Below are 22846 nucleotides of genomic sequence, written 5' to 3' on the forward strand. Positions count from 1 at the left end.
GGACCCCTGGGAAGGGAGGAGCTGTCTGTTTAAACTAAAGGCACTGCTAAGACAGTATGTATGCACAACAGAACTGAGGCATGCTATTACAATACATGTACATTTTGGCAGCACTGTGTCACAATATTATTTTTACATAACAACTGTAAGTCTGTATGTTCGTCTTCCCAAACTAAAAACTCAGTAAAAACAGATTCTTGCCCAGGAAGATGAAGGGAATCAGGTCAGATGCTGCAGCCTGAGTTTGTCAGTTTTTGGGGAAAACCAAATACCTGAAAATACTCATGGCAGAGAGAAGAATGATACAGAATTAATTACTGACATTCCACATGGCTTTCTCCAGAGGAAATGGAAGGGCTGAGCCAAAGCAGGCACTCAACTGACCAGAAGAGAAGTGGCAAGTCCACCATCACCTGGCTACAACCCTGCACAGCCCGGAGAGCTGGTGTTCTCCTGCCTCCCTGGATCCGGTCTCCATCACACTCCTCATTGCCAAGGTGGGAGCCCGCCCGACTGGGGTCTTCTCCCTAGGGGACTTCCCCACTGCTTATGTCCTATTCTCTCTTTGAGAACTCCAATTCAAACCTCCCTTCCCCCACGAAGCTTTTCCTGACTGTGCCAACAAGTATGCACTCTTCTGCCTTGAAACTCCTGCAGCACTAAGGGTCCAATCCTTCAAATCTGCTACAATGTCTTCAGTTGCCTTTTGTACTATGCAGCTCGTGCCTGCCTGTGACTTAACTCTTTAGCATGTTCTAGAGGCCTGTGTGATGCCAGAAATCAAGTTTCCATCTTCTTCCATTACTGCCACAGCATGTGACATGCTTTGATTTGTGTGTGTATGTGTGTGTGTGTGTTTGTGTTTTAGGGCTGTACCCACAGCATATGGAGGCTCCCAAGCTAGGGAAGCTGCAGCTGGCAGCCTACGCCACAGCCATAGCAACTCGGGATTCGGGCTGTGTCTGCGATCTCCACCACAGCTTGTGACAATGCCAGATCCTTGACCCACTGGGCAAGGCCAGGGATCGAACCTGTGTCCTCATGGATGCTAGTCAGATTTGTTTCTGCTGAGTCACAACAGGAACTCCTGACATGCTTTGATTTTAAGCCCAACAATGAACAAGAGCAGCAGAGGTGGAGCTGGAATGGCCTAGCTTTGCACAGGGAAGCGACCGCTTTTGGAGGAGGTTCTCCTTTACTGCAGCCTCAACGTAAGGCGAGTGCAGGTCAGCAGCCTACCAGGCAGTTGCTCCCACTAGGGCATCAGGGCTCTTGCAACTCTATCTTTCTATGGGTCCCCATTTCTATTTTAAGATGGAAGCCGTGACTCCTATGATATACAGATCTAGGAGGATTTCATCTATTATTAGTTTAAAGAGGGCAGGATATTGATCATAAAAGTACAGGGGAGGTTCCAACCCAGTCCATATCATTTCAAACAATTCTAGAAGAAACCAGAATGAACCTCAGAGAGACTGTGACTCAAAACTTCCTTTCAAGTTATGGAAACTGAAAACTGGAGGGGCTGTGATCTGCAGAGGGTCACTCAGCTAGCTGGTAATAGCAGTGGATCTCCTAATGCCTGGTGAAGTACACTGTCCATGTGCCAGGCTGCCTCTCCCTGCAAGACATGCTGTGATAAGTAACAGTTCTTTCTATTAGGCTAGAATTTGGAAATGAAGAGAAACTTCAGGAATGACCACACACAAGATCAATCTGTATTAACACTGAGCACAATTACGGTATTAAAACAATCACCTTGATTGGAGATAAAGTGAATGAGGTCAGATGATAGATTTAAATAAAATGACTGAAATATAAAACCTGAAGTTCATAGTAACCTCCAGTCTGACATCTAGCCAAGACACTGCCCTCCTGGCCTCAGGAACCCAGTTGGGAAAGGAATGTCACAGGGTTTCCCGAGCCAGGTGGGGGATACTCCTGCTTTAACAGGGTCCATTCTTCCTTGAGCACGTCCTCCATATTGTTCTCCCTGGCCTCTGGCCACCAAGTGCCAGTAATGACCCAGTCGCTGTGACAACCAAAAATGTCCCCCACTCCCTTTCACACTCCCCCAGTCAAGAACTACCAGGAAGGTCTCCAAGGTCCCTGTGGGCTCTAAAATGCCAGGAGGAAGACACATGTGATAGGCAGGAGGTGGGGTCAGGCCTACCCGTAGATGTCCAGGACTCCGATGAAGGAATGCTGCTTGAGGCTGGTGTGCAGGGCTTTGTTGATGTGCTCCACGATCCAGCCGAACAGCTGGGCGTAGATGTGCTTGGCCAGTGCGTTTCGCGCGTTGACCACCTGCTGCAGGGACATGGTCTTGACGTAGGTCTCTGAGGTGGTGACCAGCTTGCGATGGCACAGCCAGTGCTCCATCTGGCCGTGCTCCACCCCAAGCAGTCTGCAGAAGTTGCTTAGGTGCTCATCCCCGGGCTGGAAGAGAGCCAGGACAAGCATTCAGGAGGGGTGTGGGGGGCAGGCCCACTATGCCCTCTCCCCTCCTGCCCAGGGAGGGAAGAAGCCCCACCCTAGGCCTCCCCAGAGCCCCCTAGCCACTGTTCCAGTCTTTTCATGTCCTCTCATGCCACTAAGGGACAATCAGGGCCCAAAGGGTGTTGCTCAAACTCATAATACCTGCTGATAACCAAATTAGCAGCAGCACTTTTATTTTATTTATTTATTTATTATTGCTTTTTAGGGCTGCACTCACAGCACATGTCAGTTCCTAGGCTAGGAGTCGAAATAGAGCTACAGCTGCCAGCCTCTACCACAACCACAGCAACGTGGGATCCTACACCACAGCTCACAGCAACGCCAGATCTTTAACCCACTGAGCAAGGCCAGGGATCAAACCTGCATCACCATGGATACCACTCAAATTCATTTTTGCTGAGCCACGACAGGAACTCCCCAGCAGTGCTTTTAAAAACGACCCTCCACTATTCTGGCCCCTCCTCCACTGCCAGCTGGCTACAGTGTAAGTTCAGGAGGGGGTTCCTGAGTGAAGGGAGCCGAATGAGAACAGATAGCTTAGGAGTGGAAAATCCATGAAGAGTAAGGAGCCAGGAGGCAAAATTGCAGTGAATGTAGCTTCCAAAAGCATAGTTCCACATGCAGTGCTCAATCTACAGCCTAGAAAGGGCTCCTCACTTTCAAGCATTACCATTGACTCACATCCGGTCTAAGAGCTGTGTCCTTGGAAACAAGCTCAGAGCTGAACCCCCTGCATGACGACAGTGCACAGGCACTGCACTGTCCCAAGTTCCCCAGCAGACTTGCATACATCTTAGCCTCAGTGATACTAAACATACCAACCAAACTTATTTATATTCTTGAAGCATTTGCCACTTGGGGAGAAGAGTGAATTTACGTAAAAAGCCAAGACAATAGCAAAAATAAAGAACACATTTTGACCTGGGAAGATCACTTGGAACACTGAAACTGCTATCCACATTTAGAGCTGAGAAAAACTGGCAAGGCCTCCAGTTTAAATCTCTTCTCTATACAGGTAAGAAGCTGAGCCCTAGAGAAGTACAAGAACTCACCCAGGTACTTGGCTGCCTCTCCCAATGCATCTGACCTTGGCCTTTACTTACCCAAAGAATCAATCATATCACCTGGCCTCTGAGTCGCTAATAACCAAGTTACCCGCAGAGTCTTGTCTTATTGTGCCCAAATGTACAAGTCTCCTGGGTCACCCTTGCAACCCACTCACAACACACCCATGGAAAACCTGCTTTTCTTCTGGAGGCTCTTCTCACCTGTTATTCAATCCCTCACCTAAATCCCTGTAACGAAGCTGAGAACCCAGCCATGAGCCTGCTGGAGGGCTTCATTAACTCTGAGGCTGAAAAGGAATCCTTTAGAACTCACGTGCCACCTCTGAATGGCCCTAAACTGCTTGTAGGACTCATTTGCTGATGAGCCTGCCATGTAAGATGTAAATTGCAGGCTTCTTCAATGAAAATTAATACCGATGACTGTACCAATACCCCAGGCCATTTTTTCCTCTTACAGATAGGGAGGGAGTGGGATCATCTGGGAGTTTGGGGTTAGTAGATGCAAACTATTACATTTAGAATGGATAAGCCATGAGGTCCTAGTGTACAGAATAGGGAACCATAATCAGCCTCTTGGGATAGAACACGACAGAAGATAATATGAGAAAAAGAATGAATATATTTGTATGACTGGGTCACTTTGCTGTACAGCAGCAATTGACACAACATTGTAAATCAACCATAATAAAAAAATTTTTAAAAGGAGTATTCCTGGGAGACAGCCTCCATCTACATAATAGAAAACTGAACTAGACCTGGATCTATGCACATATAAAATGCTGCTATACAGAAAAAAAAAATCAATCTACCCCAATACACACAATTGCAAAATAACAAAATGTCAGAGAAGGAAAGAACCTCCTGAAATCATTCAGGCCAGAGTTTTTCCAGAGTATGGTTTGTGAAGCAATAGGTACAAAGACCATTAATCGGCTTTACTCAACAAAAGGGGGCTGGGGGAAGTGACTGGCTTGCTATTGGCATCCTGTTAAACACCAAGAGAACATGTCCTAAACTTAATGAACTTAATGGACAAAGGATACTTATCTTCCTAAAAAACTGCCTTAGGAACTGGGAACCTAAACTGGGTTAAGGTTCCCAGGAAAATACTTGGGAATTGTCATTATAATCCAATTCCCCTTATTTTTCAGATGTGGAAAACGGGGGCAAGCAGGTATCCCTGACAGTGGCCCAGAGTTCCTAGCCAGGCCCTGAAGGGGAATCAGCTTGGGTTGGGTGGGTGGTATGGAGAGGTCCCTGTCTTTTCACCCACTCAGCAGGTGTGGCTGCCATGGCCACTTCCCCTGGCCAACAGGTTTCCACTCTGCAGCTTGCCTCACCAGCCCGCCCTCTCCTGCAAACAGAAAGCCCTATGTGATAGCGTTAAGTGCTATCACAAAGTGGGGACATCTTTGGCGGGCAACAGATTCAGAGGTGGCAAGTGTCCAGCTTGTTAATCTGACCTATTTCTAAGAAATTCTTAATTGCTAGGCATAGCACTGCAGCTGGATTCCCTGACTTGTAAATGGCCCACTAGCAGCAGATGTGCTCGCCCAAAGCCTGCCCACAGGCTCTCTCCCCTCCCTGGCATCTCCTGGGTGAATGCAGTGGGAAAAGGACCACAAGTTCTGGAACTTTTTTTTTTTTTTTTTTGGATGCTCCCACCGCAACACGGAAGTTTCTGGGCCAGGGACGGAACCTGCACCACAGCTGTAACCAGAGCCACAGCAGTAACAACGCTGGATCCTTAACCTGCTGAAGCACGAGGGAACTTCTAGAACTTTTTGATGATTACCTGCCAAGAGGTTCCCATCCACTGCAGTGGGGTGTGGCTTGTTCCTCTATTACCCCCTTCTGACTGTTGATTAAAGGTGCTAACTGAAACTGATTTAACATCATGCAATTACATTTCAACTTAATTAAATGATGCTAAATCCATTAAAGATAGCCAGCATCATAGGCAGCAGATGATTTTGTGGGCCCATATCGCCAAATTCAAAAAACAAATTGCCTCTGGTGTCCAACTAATTGCAGGCTGTTGCATCTCCAAGGTAACTCCGGCAGTCATGGAACACATTTTCATGCTTTAATTAAAAATAAAACCTCCTGAGCAGAAGGCACACTGCATCTGGACAGACAGCCTCTCCAGGAGGAGGTCCACTCTTTGCACTTAGGGAATAAATCAAAGCCCATTTGAGCGGGACTTTGACTAGCAACTATTTAGTGAGGCATTTCTCAAGCGTACTCTGAATGCCCAGCACTGTGCTGGGCACTGATGGGAGTCATCAGGCCTGTGGAGGAGGACAGCTCCCACTCCAGGGACTGATGGTCAGTAGGAAAAGCAAGGGTGGCGGGAAAGCATGCTGGTCAGGCCCTGACTTGGCTTCGCCATCAACCATCACTGTGACCTTAGGGAAAGAATTGCTTCCCTCTGGGCCTTAGTTTTTCCAACCCTGTGGCAGGAGAGGGATGCTCAGAAGGTCCACTCTAGCTCTACCAACAGTATGATGATGAGAGTCAAGAACTCAACCACATGAGCCCTGTGTCCAGGTGGGTAATATCACCCCCACCCGCAGGTGAAAAAATAGACGCAGAATGACAAGCAACTACTAGTAAGGGGCAGAACCAGGATTTGAACCCTGGCAGTCCTGACTCAGAGTTCTCACTCTCAATCAGTTCTCGAGACAGCCTCCGAGCTGGAGAACAATGTAAGACTTGCCTAGACCCGGTCCCTATGCTCAAAGTCCTTTGACTTCCTGTCATCCCATGTAAGGATGTGTCCAAACCCTCCTCCTCCCCTCCCTTCGTCACCACCTGTGTGTCCTCCATTTGCCCTTCCCCAAGGGGGCCCTGATATCCTAATATTCACACAGTCTTTACACACACACACACTGTGTGTCAGGGGTGGAAGAGTGAGCACAGGAGATGTGGTCCTGGACTTTAGTGGGGGAAACAGGCACTGATCAAATGCTACCAACAAACATTCACTTTCCTTCTCACCTGAAGGTCCCCACAGAGGCTTGTGTGGAAATGGACTATACAAGCTCGAGTTTTGGCTTCTAAGAGGCCTGCCCTGCCCCCAGCCACAGGCACCCGGGAATTCACTGGCCCTGGTCCTCATGCCTCACCATCAACCCCACCAAGTTCTTAGGTGTGCATGTCCATTTGCTCACTTGCACCACCCCTGAGCCTAGGGAGCCCCCATCCTCCATCCTTCGGATTCACTGGGCATCTGCCAAGTGCTGGGCAACATGATGGGCACCATGCTGGGCACTGGTGATACAACAGTAAGCAAAACAGTCCCTGTTCTCATTGACCTTGGAGTCTCATGGGAGAGACACCACAGCAAGTCATCACATAATAAGTGGAAGATCACCACCATGCTAAGTGATACAGGGGAGAGGCACGGATGCTGTAGGAGTCCATGATGGGGGGTGTGATGAGGATGAGACCTTGAGAAGAAGGGGACTGGGGGAAGGGTGGGGTAGAGGCCAAGGAAAATCTGTCCTCTTTCCTGCACTTCAACAGCCTAAAGCAGGGGTTTTTCAATGCCTAATGTTCCTAGTCTCACCTGTCCCTGACACTAGGCGAAGTACAGCTGCCCTAAGGGACGAGGGGACATATGCAGGGACCTGGGGGGTGGGGAGGCACAGACCCTCTGTGCCCTTCTCATAAGGAGCAATGTTTCACTGGCCTTAAAGACTCAGGCTTGGGGAAAGTCTGGCCTGCAGTGGAAGCCCATCCACCACCCAACTAAGGCACCTCCTCTACTCACCTCAACCCATTTCACAGCATCATCATCGCCAAACCCATTGCCCCACAACACACACACACCCCATGTGCCAGGGCACCGAGCACTGCCCAGCTCCAGCATTCCCTGCTTTCACACTGAGTCCAGTGGGGAACCTCTCATGAAGCCGCAGACCCCATGCTGAGGACAGCGGCAGCAGTGATGGGCCCGGGGGACTCTCCAAACTCAAGGCTCTTTCTCTTTTAGGGAAGACATATGGGGGTGGGAGAGAATGATGATTATGGCCACATGCCAGCTACTGTTCAGCTCTTCCTCTCCCTCAGGGCAGGGCCAGTTTTAACTGGGTTAAAAATGTCTGCCCAGCTGAAAAAGCTTCAGCTTGTGAGTGGCCTGGACACAGGCCCACATTCATATTCTGTAGTCTTGTCTTCTGTGTTTCCCCAGTATCTGGATATTTAAATTCTAAGTCCTTGGTAGCAAGAATTCTATTTTGTACCTCCCAGGACTTAGCCATAAAGGAATGCAAAAGAGATCTAAAATAAAAAATGGCAGATTCACTACCTAAGGTCAGAATACCAGTTTTAGCTCAGCCAGAGAGCAGGACATACTAGGAAGCACATACCCTCTGTCTCTGCTCCTTGTAACTGGCAGGGCTCCACCATCACCCACTACTTATCCACCACACATAAGGAACTACACTGGGCACCAGAGAAATAAGTCATTAAGAACATTTATGGGAGTTCCCATTGTGGCTCAGTGGGTTAAGAACCCGACTAGTATCCACGAGGATGCGGGTTTGATCTCTGGCCTTACTTAGTGGGTTACGGATCCAGCATTGCCTCCAGCTGCAGCACAAGTTGCAGGTGCAGCTCAAATCCAGAGTTGCTATGGTTGTGGTGTAGGTTGGCAGTTGCAGATCCAACTCAACCCCTAGAGTGGAAACTTCCATATGCCACAGGTACAGCCCCAAAAAGGAAGAAAAAAAAAAAGCATTTCTGGAGCGCTTCATAGTTTGCAATACTGTCACATAGATGTCTCAATATTCTGCTTTGTATTGTCAAAGCCTTGGCAACTGCTGTCATCTGTCTGGTCTACCCAATTAGACTGTCAGCTCCTTGGAGACAGCCACCAACAGCCCTCCACATCTCTGCAAGCACAGGCCTTGGCCAGGAGCTCTAGAAACGAGTTGATAACACTCTGTAGGATTCCACAGACCTCAGGGTACTTGGGAAATCAAACCATCAATTTATCGAGTAGCCACTAAATTCCCTGCCCTCGGCAATAGAAATTTGAAGGCAGCTGATGTGAAAAGGATTTCTTCTTTTAAAAAATATGAGGAAGGGAACAGAAACCATTACTCTTCAGAACAAATAACCTAGGAGTGTCCTCTAGGTGTAATGACACATCTCAGCTGTAGAACACGGTACAGGACAGAGAAAATTGTGTACATGTCATCGCTGGTGCTGGTGTGCAACTTACTGATATACTACAGGATTCACCATCACGCTCGGCCTGAATCTCCACATTTCCAAGGTGTAGGATGGAAGCAATTATCTTAAAAATGCTTATCTGATGGGACTCTCTCACTCCTGGGGGAGAAAAAAAAGGAATGAATGACACTCAGTATCCACGGTAGGATAGAAAGGATGTTTTACCCTCCTTTTAAGGACTTTAGAAAAAATGATAAGGTTGATAAGGTTTCATTTTCCTTTCTGGGCTGATGACTTCTAAAATGATCCAGGCTCCTCAGCAAGTAATTAGCACTCAGAGTAATGGCTCAGAAGGCAAAGGGGCTCCTTGAACTAAGAGGGAAATTTCCTCTCAGTGACTGTCCTGATCAAACCACATGGGTCACGCTACCATTTTAACTTCTCCAAGAGCCAAGGAGAGCCAGCCATCATGCAGACCCATTTTGGACTTCATTTCCACCATACACTTTATGGATGTAGTTATGAGTTTAATAAGAATGGCCATTTGTCTGCAGTCATTTTTCTCCCAACATAATATCCTACAAACATCTGTGACACACATCTGCAGTGTCAATGGGAAAAAAAGAGGAGAAACTTCTCCTGGGGGTGCTGTTATGGGGCTGGATGGCAGCTGGCTCTTGGCTGTTCCCACTGGGGCTGTCCCTTATCGCATTACCCATTCCTTCAGTTATGGATATGAACACCTACTCAGAACTGCTGGCAGCAAATGCCTGCTGTCAGTGTTACTGTTTTTGCATGTAAGCTTTCAAAGACATGGATAATCTCTTAACATTTATATTCAGCATTAATATAAATTTCTTTCTGAATCACAAAATATTTTGGCCTTAAAAAAGGGTACAGAATAATATAATGAATACTGGTCAATCAGTATTTAGTGTAAAAGACAATAAAATTGTTCCTCAAAATCTTCCCCAGAGGCAGTTACTTATTTTTAAGGCAATTTTTTTTTTTTTTTTTTTTTTTGTGCCACCATGCAGCACATGGAGTTCCTGGGCCAGGGATCAGATCAGACCCACAGCTGTGAACTACACCACAGCTATGGCAACACTGGATCCTTTAACCCATTGTGCTGAGCCAGAGATTGAACTTGTGGTATAGGGTCAGGGATTTACTTTTTAATTTTTATTACACAGTATCTTCAAGATACACAAACTAAAAAATACAACAAATCCCTGTTCTTGCTTTATCATTATATCCCCAGTGCCTGGCACACAGTAGAGGCTCAAAAACAGGAGTGATAGAATGACTATATTGACACTTATTACACAGGCAGCAAGTACTTGGCAAATGTCTACAGAAATAGGTGCATCATTCAAACATCTGGTTTTATCCATACTAATAATTTAAAAAATATCCAGAGGGGGAACAAGTTAGGCATATGTCCTAGTTCAGTGTAAGGGAGCAAGTCTGGCAAAAGGAAGACAGGTTAGAACCAGAGGCTGAAACCCAGGACAAGACGGGAGGCCAGATGGCTGTGCATCTGTGTAGCACTGGCTTGTGATCAGAGCTCATTGTGCTCCTGGGCAAGTAAGTCCCAGAGAAGTGCTGAGCAGGAAGTGGGGGCTGGGCCCCCTCAGGATGAGAGGTATGTCACTTTCCTCTCCCCTTCATTTATTCCCAGGAACCAACGCTCTGTTAGTTTGCAAAAACAAATTTCCAAAGACCTAACACACCCTGTCACAGTAGGACTGAAGTAGTAGATACTGAATGATCTTTGAATCTTAAGAGGAGTTAGGATTTCTGCACCACACTAACCAAAAAGTGCCTCAATACAGGATTCTCTGAATAAGCAGTACCTTACTCTGGGAAGCAGTAAAACAAGCAAAGAAACAAAAAAATCAAACACTGAAAATGAAGGAGTAAAATGGGGGTTCGCAACCTATGGTCTGTAGCCCACAGCCTGTTTCTGTAAATACAGTGTTATTAGAACATGGTCGTGTCTTTCCTTTTACATTTTATCGATGCCCCGCTGCACTACAAAGGCAAAGGTGAGTAGTTGCTACAGAAATCACATGACTCACAAGGCCCCCAGATAGTTATCATTTTCCTTTAAAGGAAAAAAAAAAAAAGGAGTTCCCGTTGTGGCACAGTGGTTAATGAATCCGACTAGGAACCATGAGGTTGCAGGTTTGGTCCCTGGCCTTGCTCAGTGGGTTAACGATCCGGCGTTGCCATGAGCTGTGGTGTAGGTTGCAGACGCAGCTCGGATCCCGAGTTGCTGTGGCTCTGGCGTAGGCTGGTGGCTACAGCTCCGATTCGACCCCTAGCCTGGGAACCTCCATATGCCGAGGGAGCGGCCCAAGAAATAGCAAAAAGACGAAAGAAAGAAAGAAAGGAAGGAAGGAAGGAAGGAAGGAAGAAAGTCTGCTAATTTCTGGAACAAAAAAAAAAAAAAAAAAAAAAAAAAAAAAAAAAAAAAAAAAAAAAAAAAAAAAAAAAAAAAAAAAAAAAAAAAAAAAAAAAAAAAAAAAAAAAAAAAAAAAAAAGACAAACAAAAAAAAAACCAATGGACATGTTTAATAAAGAATAGGGAAGAATGGCTTATTAAGTAATTACTTTCATAAATTCCATTTGCTTTGAGCATTCAAGTACCTAGTCCCCTTAGAGCCTCGGAGGGAACTGCATTCTCACTGGACCAGCTCATGCCCACTGCTCACACCAGCCCTGCATCGCCTTCTCTTTTCTGGGCAGAATATAGTCCTGCCCAGCAGTCTGGAGAATAAGACAGCTACGTGATGCTGGGGAAATTAGGGTCCCCGTTATTGCTTTATTATCTCTCAGCTTCGAATTTGCCCTTCTTTGCCCTGCTTTGTCACCCTGGAGCTAGACCCTGTGAACATTTCCCCCTGGCCCACTGGGGGCATGTCACACTTGATCAATAGAGGGCACTGCAGTGGCTCTGTAAAGCAGGAGCAGCCAGAAGACATTTGCATGCCTGGTTCTGGTCCTCCACAGTCCTCCATATTGCCCTTGGGAGCCCAGCAGCCTCCCAGGGGAGCTCCTGCTGTGTCCTCAGGTCGAGTTCCCCCATTAGCAGCTGCTTCTGATACCTTCTGGTCCCACCACACACTGGGGCGCTGCAGGCTGCTCACACAAACTGGGGCTTGCCCCATGCTCCAGCAGGTTCCTTCAACACCAGAGGGCTTTCCTGATCTTGGAGCAGCCCCATCCTCCTAAAAGTGCTGGAAATCTCAGCCCGGGGTGGAGGACTCTCCTAGTCATAGTTCCTGCATTGGCCACTCTCCTCACCCTCAAGATAGCTCGTTTGCACTTGCTACATCTAGATCCCTAAAGTCTCTTATGCCCCATTTATTAGTTATCTACTACTGCTCTCATGAACAGTTATTTAGAGTAAATTTCTCTGTTGGAGTAACCAGTGTGGTTTCTATTTCATGGGTATCCACCAATTACTCAGAGATGTGATCAGACTCAGGTTTTAGTGAAAAAGTCCTGGTTTTCTTTCCACATGCAGAGCATGGTGAGTCATATTTGGCTATTGGATAAAACTTCCCTGATTTCCAAAGAACCTAAGAAATGCTGCTGTGGATTGGTCACTAGGACTCAGAAGCTAACTGTCTGTCTGTCAGGGAAGGGCTGGGGGAAAGCACAAGGAGCCAGTTTGTGGATTGCAGGCTAACTTCCCAAGTTTCCCTTTTCTGGCCAGAGGTTCCAGGAATTCAGCACTTCAATTTCCCAGTGACACGAGGATTGCCTTCCACCTACCACGTGGGGGCTCTTCTCCCCAAAACTGGCCGAGTGACTCTCAAAAATCTTATTGTGAAGAAAGGGCAACAAAGCTCCAGGCCATAAGCTTTGGAGCCTGAGGGTTGAGATGGAATAAGAGTAGGAAGACCTTCACCAAGGCATGGGCGCTCCCCCACCAGCTTAGGAAGGGTGGCATGCACAGTGGCACAGTGCTTTCTCTCTATGCAACCATCCCTCTGAGCCCTTCTCCCCATTCCCGGGCTCCTCACCAAGGAGAGTGAAGGCTTGTCGAGTCTTCTCAAAGTCCTCAGCATCATCCACACCCTCGATGGACGTGTCTCCTCCTTGTGACGCATAGAAGAAGTCCTCTGCACAGGCTGTGGTGGGAAAGGTGAGGCATCAGGCACAGGGGACACCTGGTGCATCACAGATCATGGCCCACGAGGATCCCTACTCCCCGAGCAGCTATCCCAGACCACAGTCTATCTCCTTTCAAATATCATCTTTCTTGACAAGGACAAATGGGAGAGAAAACTGAGTAACAAAAGATAGAAAATTACACCACACTAACAGAATCCGTTGCTGAATCTGTGTTAAACTGATACATGAAAAACATGGGAACATTCAAGTCATGGAGAATTCAAGTGACAATGGGATTCACTATAGACTTTTTTTTTTTTTGTTTTCTAATTATAGTTGATTTACAATGTTGTGCCAGTTCCTGCTGTATAGCATAGCGGTCCAATCATATATACATATACATTTTTTTTCTTATACTCTCTTCCATCATGTTTCTCCCAAGAGACTGGATATAGCTCCCTGTGCTGTACAGGGGGACCTCATTGCTTATCCATCCTAAATGTAATAGTTTGCATCTATACCCCCAAACTCCCAGCCCCTCTTACTCCCTCTGCTTGGCAACCACAAGTCTGTTCTCCAGTGAAATAAGTCAAAAAGAGACAAATACCATATCATGTCACTTATTTGTGGAATCTAAAATAGGGCACAAATGAACTATCTATGAAACAGAAAAAGACACAGAGGCATAGAAAACCATAGCCTTTTAAAAAGGCTCCGTAAAAGGTTATACCCACCCTAGAACCAGGTCTCCATGACCATCAAGAACTTAGCCTGACAACAGCATTTGTCAAATGAGGGGCAATGATGCGCCCAGGGTGACATGGTTTTTTTTTAAGAGTTGGGGCACCTTGAGCTATTTAAGCATGTGAACAAATGCAAGTTAAGACCCTCAATCTTTGCTCTCATCCCCCAGCTTAACTCCTCTTCAGCCAGGCCTTTGCAGCCTGAGTTCAAATGGTGAGGAGGGGCCCAGATTCTGTCATAAAATTCAGAGCCACCCTCAGCAAAGGGCCAAAAATGCAGTGAGCCCAGGGGAGTATCTGCACTATAGGGGCTAGAAGTCAGCATTTAAGGCAACAACTGCACCTAATCAAAATTACCCTTGAAAATCACCTAAATTTTCCACAAAATACAGCACCTTTGTGTGGGGCAACCCTGTCCTGCACTCAGTATTTTCAAGTGCACAGTGTTTGATGTTGACAAGATGCCAAACTGATTGCTGGCCACCTTCCTTCCTTCCCGGAAAACACCAGCTACATGATTTTCTCTTGATCTGGCACTTACGGTTAAAGGCACATCAGTTCCACATGCTTAGATGCACCTTCACTGCAACTCCCAGTCCTCCTCCAATACCTGTTCTTCTGATTTGATCTGAGAAGGATTCCCTGAGTGTCTTTCCTTCCTCCATCCTGCTGCCACTGCCCTGGGTTTGATCTCTAGCACCTGTCATCTGGGGACTGATACAAAGGACTCTAACCCCTCCCTCTGCCCCTATCCTTTCAAAACCTCCTCCAAACTGCTGGTAACTTGGATCACGCCCCTTTAAATAGGAATTTAAAGTCCTCTGGAGTCATCGTCCTGCTCCACTGCCCTCAAGACCAAGGTCAAATACCCTAAAAAAGACCTCTTGGACCTTCGGTGAAGTGGCTTCTCCGGCCACTACAGCTTCCTTTCTCACCTCTGCCTCCCAGGTACAGTGGCTTGTTTTCAGCCAGTCCCTCAGCTCTACCCAATGTTCATGCCTTCCAGCCCCCCCCCAACACTTCTCCTTCCCTGTCTCTCCCACACCCGGCCTCGATCCTGTGCTTTGAGCTCCACCAAACTGCCAATTCCTCCTCTGGTCAGGTCCACGTTCCCAGGCTCAGGTAGGAAGAGGCAGGACTCAGCCTAACCCCTGTCTCACACAGCCTGACACCATCAGGCACGAGCGCACACAGGCCTGGACGGCAGAGTCAGTCCTATCTGATGATGGGAGGCTTCCTGGAAGAATAATATCAGCCCCCTCCCACCCAAAAGGACTATAGCACCTGAGCTGTGAGAGGAAGAGCTTCAGCCTTGAGCCTACTCATAGCTACAGCAGAAGTGAGACTTTTAAGAAGCAACTCACGTTAAGTCTTTGTGGAAGATGGCATGTTGAGATTTTTTTCTATCTATCACCCTATAACCTCACAGAGTAAAGCAACAGCATCAAAGATTTAATAAAAGCAGCCATTCTCTTCTTCCCTTACCCTCACCTTTCCAAACACGCCATTTGATAACTTTTAGGGTCTATGTCAAGATGACTGAATGTAGTCATCCCTCTGTGTCCACAGGGGGCTGGTTCCAGGACTCCCCCACAGATACCAAAATCCACAGATGCTCAGTCTCTTATAGGAAATGTGGAACACGGTCAGCCCCCCAAAACCAAGCGTTCCGCCAACTGTGGATCGAATTTCGGTTGGTTGAATCCATGAACGTAGAAACCACAGATATGAAGCGTCATGTACATTTACTTCCATTTTTCAGACAAGCAAATGAGGACCACAGGACTCTAAGGGGTTTCCCAGGCTCACTCAGGACTGGGAATCCACATCTTGTTCACTCTCCTCAGGACACGGTTATCTCTGACATCCCACGGCTTAGCCCAAAATACAACCTAACTCATTATCAAAAGTATTGGCTCATCTGAGACTCCAGAAGATGACACTAAACTTTCATATTTGAGGGAAGGATGCCTTTGCAGCATCCATCAAAGACCTTTCATTGTCGGCAGCCAGGGCTCCACTGCCTGATGTTCTGAGCCAGAGAGACCACTCGGCTTCCCTGCTTCCAGTCACCAACTCACACACCCAGCAGGGTCACTTCCTCCCACCGCAGTTCATCACTGCAGGGGCCACCCTGGCCAGTCACAGCATTCCCCACTGAATGGTTTGAATCCTATCAAAATAATCATCTCCTTTCCATCTGCTTTAAGGCTGCAATCACCTCTGTTAACATCACTTCCCAGACTGCCTTAATAAGACAGGTACCCCAGCAGGATGCAGTTATTCCTCCCCTATTTGCTAAGCCTGCCTGGATCTCAGCTTCCCTCTTAGGCCCTTGAAGCCAAGCATCCCATTCCAGAGAGGGGCCTCTTGTCCTCCAGTTTGGGTCTCTTTTAACTGAGAATTCCCAAGGATCTATACACAACAAAATCCTCTATTAACTGGCTCATTGGATCAGACCAGTTACAGAAGGATTGTGAAGCCAGTGATTGGAAGAGTGGACCACGCTATAATCAAGGCCATGGTCCAGGGCTTGCACTTCTCTGGAGAGGTTGTACTCTGACTTATGCAACACAAGAGAGAGGTGTTTATACAACTGTATCAATACACCTATGAAACTGAAAAAGAAGAGAGGATTTTTTCCTTACTACCTCAAGGCTGCATTTGAGGGAATGTGAGTCCATTATACCTCTTTTTTTTTTATCATTTATTCACATAGTAACAAATTATTCATAGTATTATTTTTTAAAAAACTCATCCTGAGGTCATTTTAATGCAACAGCCCACCAACACCAGGCAGAGACAAATGTGGACAGCCGTGTGCTCATCTGTCTGCTCATCTTCTCACAAGTGCATAAAACTCCTTCAGGGCCAAGAGATCTTACACAGCTTCTGTGCATTTGAACATTTAGGTTAAGAAAAGGGGGAAGGAGGTTGAAGCAGATCTAAATATTCACTAGGTGCTGCTGGCTAGTCCTTCACTTGTTTGACGTTTCCATTCACTCGAGCAGGGTTATCAGTGGAATTAAACATCAAGCTTCAGGGCTCGCAGCCAACCTGCCCACGAGGCAGAAGACAGCCTTGCACTGAGCACGAGAGCTTATCAAAGGCGCTTCACTTCACTCCAAGATGCTCTCGGAGGGCACATGCAGGTGAGATTGCAAGAAATTAATCCAACTGGGTAGGTTTCAACTGCTCCAGCCCGGGGCCCAAGAAGCCTGCACTGTGCTGAAACATGGAGTAAGGAAAAGTCATTTTTCACCTCAATGCACTCATGTAAGTGGGGGCAAAAAAGGGAGGACTTCTTTCCTATCACCTTAAAGTTATATTTGGGCTAAAATGGTCCAAATACAGCCAGATGGCTTTTGCCAGTATTCGTTCATATTCTATAAAACTGACCTTAGGAGGTCCTGTCGTGGCTCAGTGATTAACAAACCTGACTAGTATCCATGAGGACACAGGTTCGATCCTCGGCTTTGCTCAGTGGGTTAAGGATCTGATGTTGCTGTGAGCTGTGGTGTAGGTTGCAGATGCGGCTTGGATCCCCGGTTGCTCTGGCTGTGGTGTAGGCCGGGGGCTACAGCTCTGATTGGACCCCTAGCCTGGGAACCTCCATATGCCGTGGGTGAGGCCCTAAAAAGACAAAAACAAACAAACCAACAAAAAAACCCCACAAAATCTGACCTTAGAAAAATAGTTTTCATCTCCTGCAGCCTGGCCCTGAGAAGTCCAGCTGGGCCTGGGGAAGGAGAGAGGAGGATGGCAGTGGCCCATCATGTGGCCTGCCTTCCTGGTCCCTCATGTAAGCCAACATCAGAGCCCCAAAGTGCCAGCTCAGGGCAGTGCTCATCAAACAAGGCTTGTAATCATCACTCCTTGTCCATGGAGTTTATAATTTCACTGGGGAGCATTGGACCTGCAAGCACTGCAAGTCTAACCTCTGTCTAGACCCCCAGCTCTTACCCCACTTGCCAGGACTGGATCTACACACTCCTCCCAAAATACAGAGGACAGGCTGCATGGCTCTGAGGCTTGCCCTCATCATGCACATCTGTAAGGAGCCGGCTTCGAGGACTCGGAGGCAGAAGTCAGTCACTTCCAAGATGTGGCCCAGCACACAGGAAGGAGAAGGCTCCAGGTCCAAGGAGAGGTGCTACATTGGTGTGGGGTCAAGCCTGCTCCCTCTCCTTGCTTGGCCCTGGCTCTCAACTCCACTAGCTCTGGAGTCAACAGCTTCAAGGCAAACAGTTAAACTGAACAACAATAGCTGGAGGGTGACTGGGACCCACTGAAAGGCTGTCATTCTATCTGATGGCATCAACAAGCTGACATATTCCCCTGGTGCCCCACTTGGGTTGTTCTGGTCTGACCTCAGCATTGCAGGACAGGTGTATATAAGCTTCCCCCCTAATTGGGGGAATCAGGGCAACGCTATCCAGCTAAGGCTCCACAATCCAGTTAAACTTTTCTAAGCTCCTCTCGCACCTTCTGTGAGGCCTCCTGAGCCATCTTTATCTCAACCCTGCTTTATCCTACCCCCGCCTCCTATTTTTTTTTTCCTCAATCTTTAAACCTGACAAAACATGTCAGCCACAGTTAAGAGATAGGCATTAGTAAAACCTCTAGATCCTTAAAGGTAGGACACATTTCTTATGGCATCTGCAGCAAAAATGGATTTTTCAAAATGATAATAATGCAGGTTAATTCGTTCATGCTCTGCAAAGTGCTGCTCCACCCCCTGCTTCTCATCTTCTCATTGTCCGTGGCAGGCAACGAACAGGACATGGAACTCTGAGAGGTCTGGGGGATGTGACCACAGGAGAGACAGAGCTAAGAAGCCACGGCCGGGGACACGGAGCAGAGCCCCCTTTCTCCCTCAGAGCCCCCGGAGCACCACCTGCTGCAGCAGCAGCCCAGGCCAGAGGACCCGCACGCACCCATTTACTCACTTAGTGCAAGCTCTTTAAATTCTGGGAGACTGGCAGCAGCACAGAGCTGGTAAAAGATGTGGTAATTCCTCTCATCATCTGCCTGGAAGAGGAAAACAGGTAAGCAGTGTTAGGGGCAGTGACCCCCCAAGACTGTCCCCTCACCCATTCTAATTCAAGGGTGCTCTGGCTGACAGAGGTCAAGGCTTTTCCTTCACACCTCTGTCACCCTTAATTCCCACCTCCAGATTTTTCATTCACTGTTCTGGAGCCTTGTTCCAACCAAAGAACTTTCACCTCTTGACTTATACAAAAAATAGACGTTTTCTTTTTCTTCCTTTCTAGAACATCACTGCTATTCCAAAAATATGTTGGTTGGTCGAACAGCACTTATTCAGATAACCATGCTATCTGGCTCGTTTTGGGCGGACTCTAATTTCCTGCTTCAGGCTCCTTTTCTCCTCTGGGAGACTCAGAACTAAGTAAAAGCTGTGCCCCTGCCCATCACATCAGGCTGGGGCAGTTACAAAAGGTCCGTGACTGAGACAGGACATACAGCGGACAATGGGGCCAGACCTGCCTTAAACTAGCAAAGTGGTGGTGGTGACAGTGGGAGAGTTGGAGGTGGGGGTTCAGGAGGGCTGAGAAAAGCCAGCAAGGAGGAGAAAGGCCCACGAGGTACCCAGGGAGTCTGGCCAGAGCCACAGCCAATGCATCTGCCTTGCATTCAGCAGAGCAGGCTGTTTGCTTTGCTGCAGTAAAAGGAAGGATGTGGGCAGTCCAACCAACCTGGGAGGCAGAGAGAGCCACTCTTGGGGTTGCACAGGGACCACCATCACAGGCCAGGGTGAAGGAGAAAGAAGGTCACCCACAGGCTAAGGAGTAGTTGGGGAGGAGGGAATGAAAGGTGAGCACAGAGCAAAGAACTGAGTCACATGAGAAGTAAACTCTAGGTATTTGAAAAGGAAACTAAGTGGCAGAGTATGTTTGGTTTTTGTTTGTTTGTTTTTTTACATGTAACTACCAAATAAGATTCCTGGTGAAAGCCAAAACCATCAGACCCTCTATGACATTCCCCTGATCATAAGACTCAAAAGTCTACAATGAACACTACTGTCCATCCATCATTTTATCTTTGGTGTAGAGCACAGGGCTAGTACATGATAGACAATACATGTTTGTTGACTGAATCTAAAAACAATACCCTCTGAAAAATGCCAACACTAGGTAAAAGGTTTTTCAGATCTGATGCCTATAAATGAATACTTATCAATGAAAAACAGAGAGAAAATCAAAAGATCAAGTCTATCCAAGTCAAGGTTCAAAAGGTGAGATGCACTTTGGGCACAGGGCACAGAACAGGGAGCAAGCAAGCATCACCCATCGGACAAAATACGAGGCGGCCCAGTCACACAGCTCACCTGAAAGACCACTCTGGACTTCTCCAACAGGTACGTCCTCATGTTGGCCCCAATGATGTGGTACCTCTTGTCAAAGCCAATCTGAATGTACTTTCCAAAACGGCTGCTGTTGTCATTGCGTGTGGTTTTAGCATTTCCAATGGCCTGTGCAGAACAGACAAACAAAAGGTATGCAAAACAGGGTGGGTTTTCTTTTTTTTTAATGGCCACACCTGCAGCATATGGAAGTTCCCAGGCAAGGATCCAACCATGCCTCTGCAGTGACCTGAGCTGCTGCAGTTGGATTTTTTTTTTTTTTTGTCTTTTTGCTATTTCTTGGGCCATTCCTGCAGCATATGGAGGTTCCCAGGCTAGGGGTCGAATCGGAGCTGTAGCCACCAGCCTACACCAGAGCCACAGCAACTCGGGATCTGAGCAGCGTCTGCAACCTACACCACAGCTCATGGCAACGCCAGATCCTTAACCCACTGAGCAAGGCCAGGGATCGAACCCGCAACCTCATGGTTCTTAGTTGGATTCGTTAACCACTGCACCACGATGGGAACTCCTGCAGTTGGATTCTTAACCAACTGCACCATAGAGGGAACTCCCAGGGCAGGTTTTCTTAAATTTCAGGATTGTAGGCTTGTGGCAGCACCTCTATTCCCTTCCTCTTCCTTTCTCCCAGAACTTCTCTACTAGTGGGATGACAATGGGCCAACATAAAAGACAATGAAATGGAACTTCATTTTCTTGCTTCCTCTATTCCTAAGGATAGCCAGTGAAAGTTAATTGATGGCCTCTTCAAAGGGAACTAACAGCTGGAAGGTGCACCCCACTGACCTTCCTTTCTTCTTCCTTGTTCCTACCTGGAATGTGCATGTGATGGCTATAGCTGTAGCAGTCACCTTGGAACCACGAGGGAAAAAGTCACAGAAACCATCACTCTGACACCCTTGAGCCACTATATCAATGCTAGCACCCAAGAGCTCTGAATTTCTGTGAGGGAAATAAATCCTCCATTGTTTGATCAACAATGTTGATTAAACACTGGTATTAAACACAGGTCTCCACTAATCAAATGCCAAATACCCCAATTCCCAACTGATAAGTGGTACTTCCTAGAGAGAGACCAAATGTCAACACCCACCCTTCTGCTTGTCATCACTAGGATGTATCAGGAAGCCATCACTTCCTGGGACTACTTCTCATACAGCAGCAGGGAACAGTTCAAAACACTAGATGACAATTAAAAAAAAAAAAAAAACAAGTGGCTAAAGGACTGGCTTCATGTGTGATTATTCACTTTCTATAAAACATTGCATTGCTGTTGAGTTGGTAATGAACATACATCGAAATCCCTTGCACTTGTTTATCTTTGAGGTGGTTACAACACTTAGAAAACAGCCACTGCAACTTTTCAGTTTTCTAGGAAACTTGAGGTACAAAGAGACTGAAAGAAAATTCAGAGCTTGGGAAGCCCTGCAGGATCCAGCCCAGCCTTGTCTCTCGTCATTCCTGCCCTTGTCTCCAGCCTCTTGCAATCCTGACCTCATTTTTTTTTTCCTCAAAAGTCCTGCATTCTCTCTGCCCCACTCCAGTTTCACAAACATCATTCCCTCTGCTGGGAAAGCTCTTCCCATGGCTCCCTCCACTGGACTAACTCATCCTCTTTTTTTTTTTTTTTTTTTTTTTTTCGGGTCACACCTGTAGCATATGGAAGTTCCCAGGCTGGGGGTTGAATCAGAGCTACACAGCCAGATCTGAGCTGCATCTGCGATCTACACCACAGCTCGCGGCAATGCTGGATCCTTAACCTACTGAGCGAGGCCAGGGATGGAACCCACATCCTCATTACCAGTTCATTACCGCTGAGCCACAACAGGAACTCCTCACCACCTTCTTTAGCCTCAGCTTAAAAGTGGCTTCTTCAGGAAGGCTTTCCCTGACCTCCAGGTGAGGGGAGCACCCTACCACATGCTCCCCGAGGCCTCACTCTGTACACCCTTGTGTCTCCCATACCCTCGACTGCCATAACACCTCAACCTGTCTTATTGAGAGCAGGGTGTGCATGACTGCTTCCGCAGGGGACCTCCTGCACCAAGTCCGATGCCCAGCATACAGCAGGCAATCAAAAACATCAAGTGAAAAGAAGCATAGAGAAACTCGGGTTTCAGTTTTCTTTCCTGTGAAATGAGAGTTTTGAAGTCCTTGTCCTCAAAGGTCACCTGCCTCTTTAGGGCCATAAAATCTCCTGTTGGGGTCACAAATATATATTTTTTTCTTCTAGAGTTTAAAGTGTATAAAGCAACCTACACATCCCATACACAGTGGTCACCTCCACAGGGAGGTGGGGAAAGGGCAACCCTGGTACACTGGGGTTGCTCTGAAGGGCATCTCAGATCATGCAACACACCTCTAAGGTCAGGGCAAGGTTGGAGTCTGGCCAAACTGAAATGACCCTCAAAGAGGTGCTAATCTGAGGAGTGTATGTCATCACGAATGCTCTCTAACATCCACTGACCTTATCCTCTTCAGTGCACCCATTCTCCCTACTTCCCAAGAGAGACCCCTGATTCTTTAAGGCACCATGTGACAAGCCATCATCAGACTTCAGGAAGCCAATTCTGTTTGAAGAGTGGCATGGATGGTTGTATTCCCTAAAATGCAGAAAAAGTGACCATTTCCCAGGCCTCCATCATGAGCCAAGGCCTAGGCTGGGCTCCCTTTAGTTTCTCTGAATCTAGACAAGAACCCCAGAAGATAAGCATTCTTAACTTTCCTCATACTTATGGGAAAACTTAGGCTCAGAAAGCGTAAGCAGGATGCCTAGGGTCACATGGCTGGGAAGTGCCAACAGTAATGCAGAAATTCAGGTACATCTGAGTCCACAGTCTGTGCTC

General features: G+C 47.2%; 1 protein-coding gene across 5 annotated transcripts in view; it reads right to left on the minus strand.

The window, feature by feature from the left end:
• Window positions 1-22846, minus strand: part of MYO5B (myosin VB) — a 392693-nt gene that overhangs the window by 120564 nt on the left and 249283 nt on the right. For all 5 annotated transcript variants that reach the window (XM_021093027.1, XM_021093023.1, XM_021093008.1 and 2 more), the window contains exons 6-10: window positions 19965-20108; window positions 18565-18646; window positions 12782-12889; window positions 8797-8906; window positions 2174-2439 (exon numbers count right to left, since the gene is read on the minus strand). In XM_021093027.1, the coding sequence (XP_020948686.1) occupies window positions 2174-2439; window positions 8797-8906; window positions 12782-12889; window positions 18565-18646; window positions 19965-20108 (710 nt within the window). The remainder of the gene's footprint in view (window positions 1-2173; window positions 2440-8796; window positions 8907-12781; window positions 12890-18564; window positions 18647-19964; window positions 20109-22846) is intronic.

The sequence above is a fragment of the Sus scrofa genome, chromosome 1, assembly GCF_000003025.6.
Source record: "Sus scrofa isolate TJ Tabasco breed Duroc chromosome 1, Sscrofa11.1, whole genome shotgun sequence".
Taxonomy (NCBI): domain Eukaryota; kingdom Metazoa; phylum Chordata; class Mammalia; order Artiodactyla; family Suidae; genus Sus; species Sus scrofa.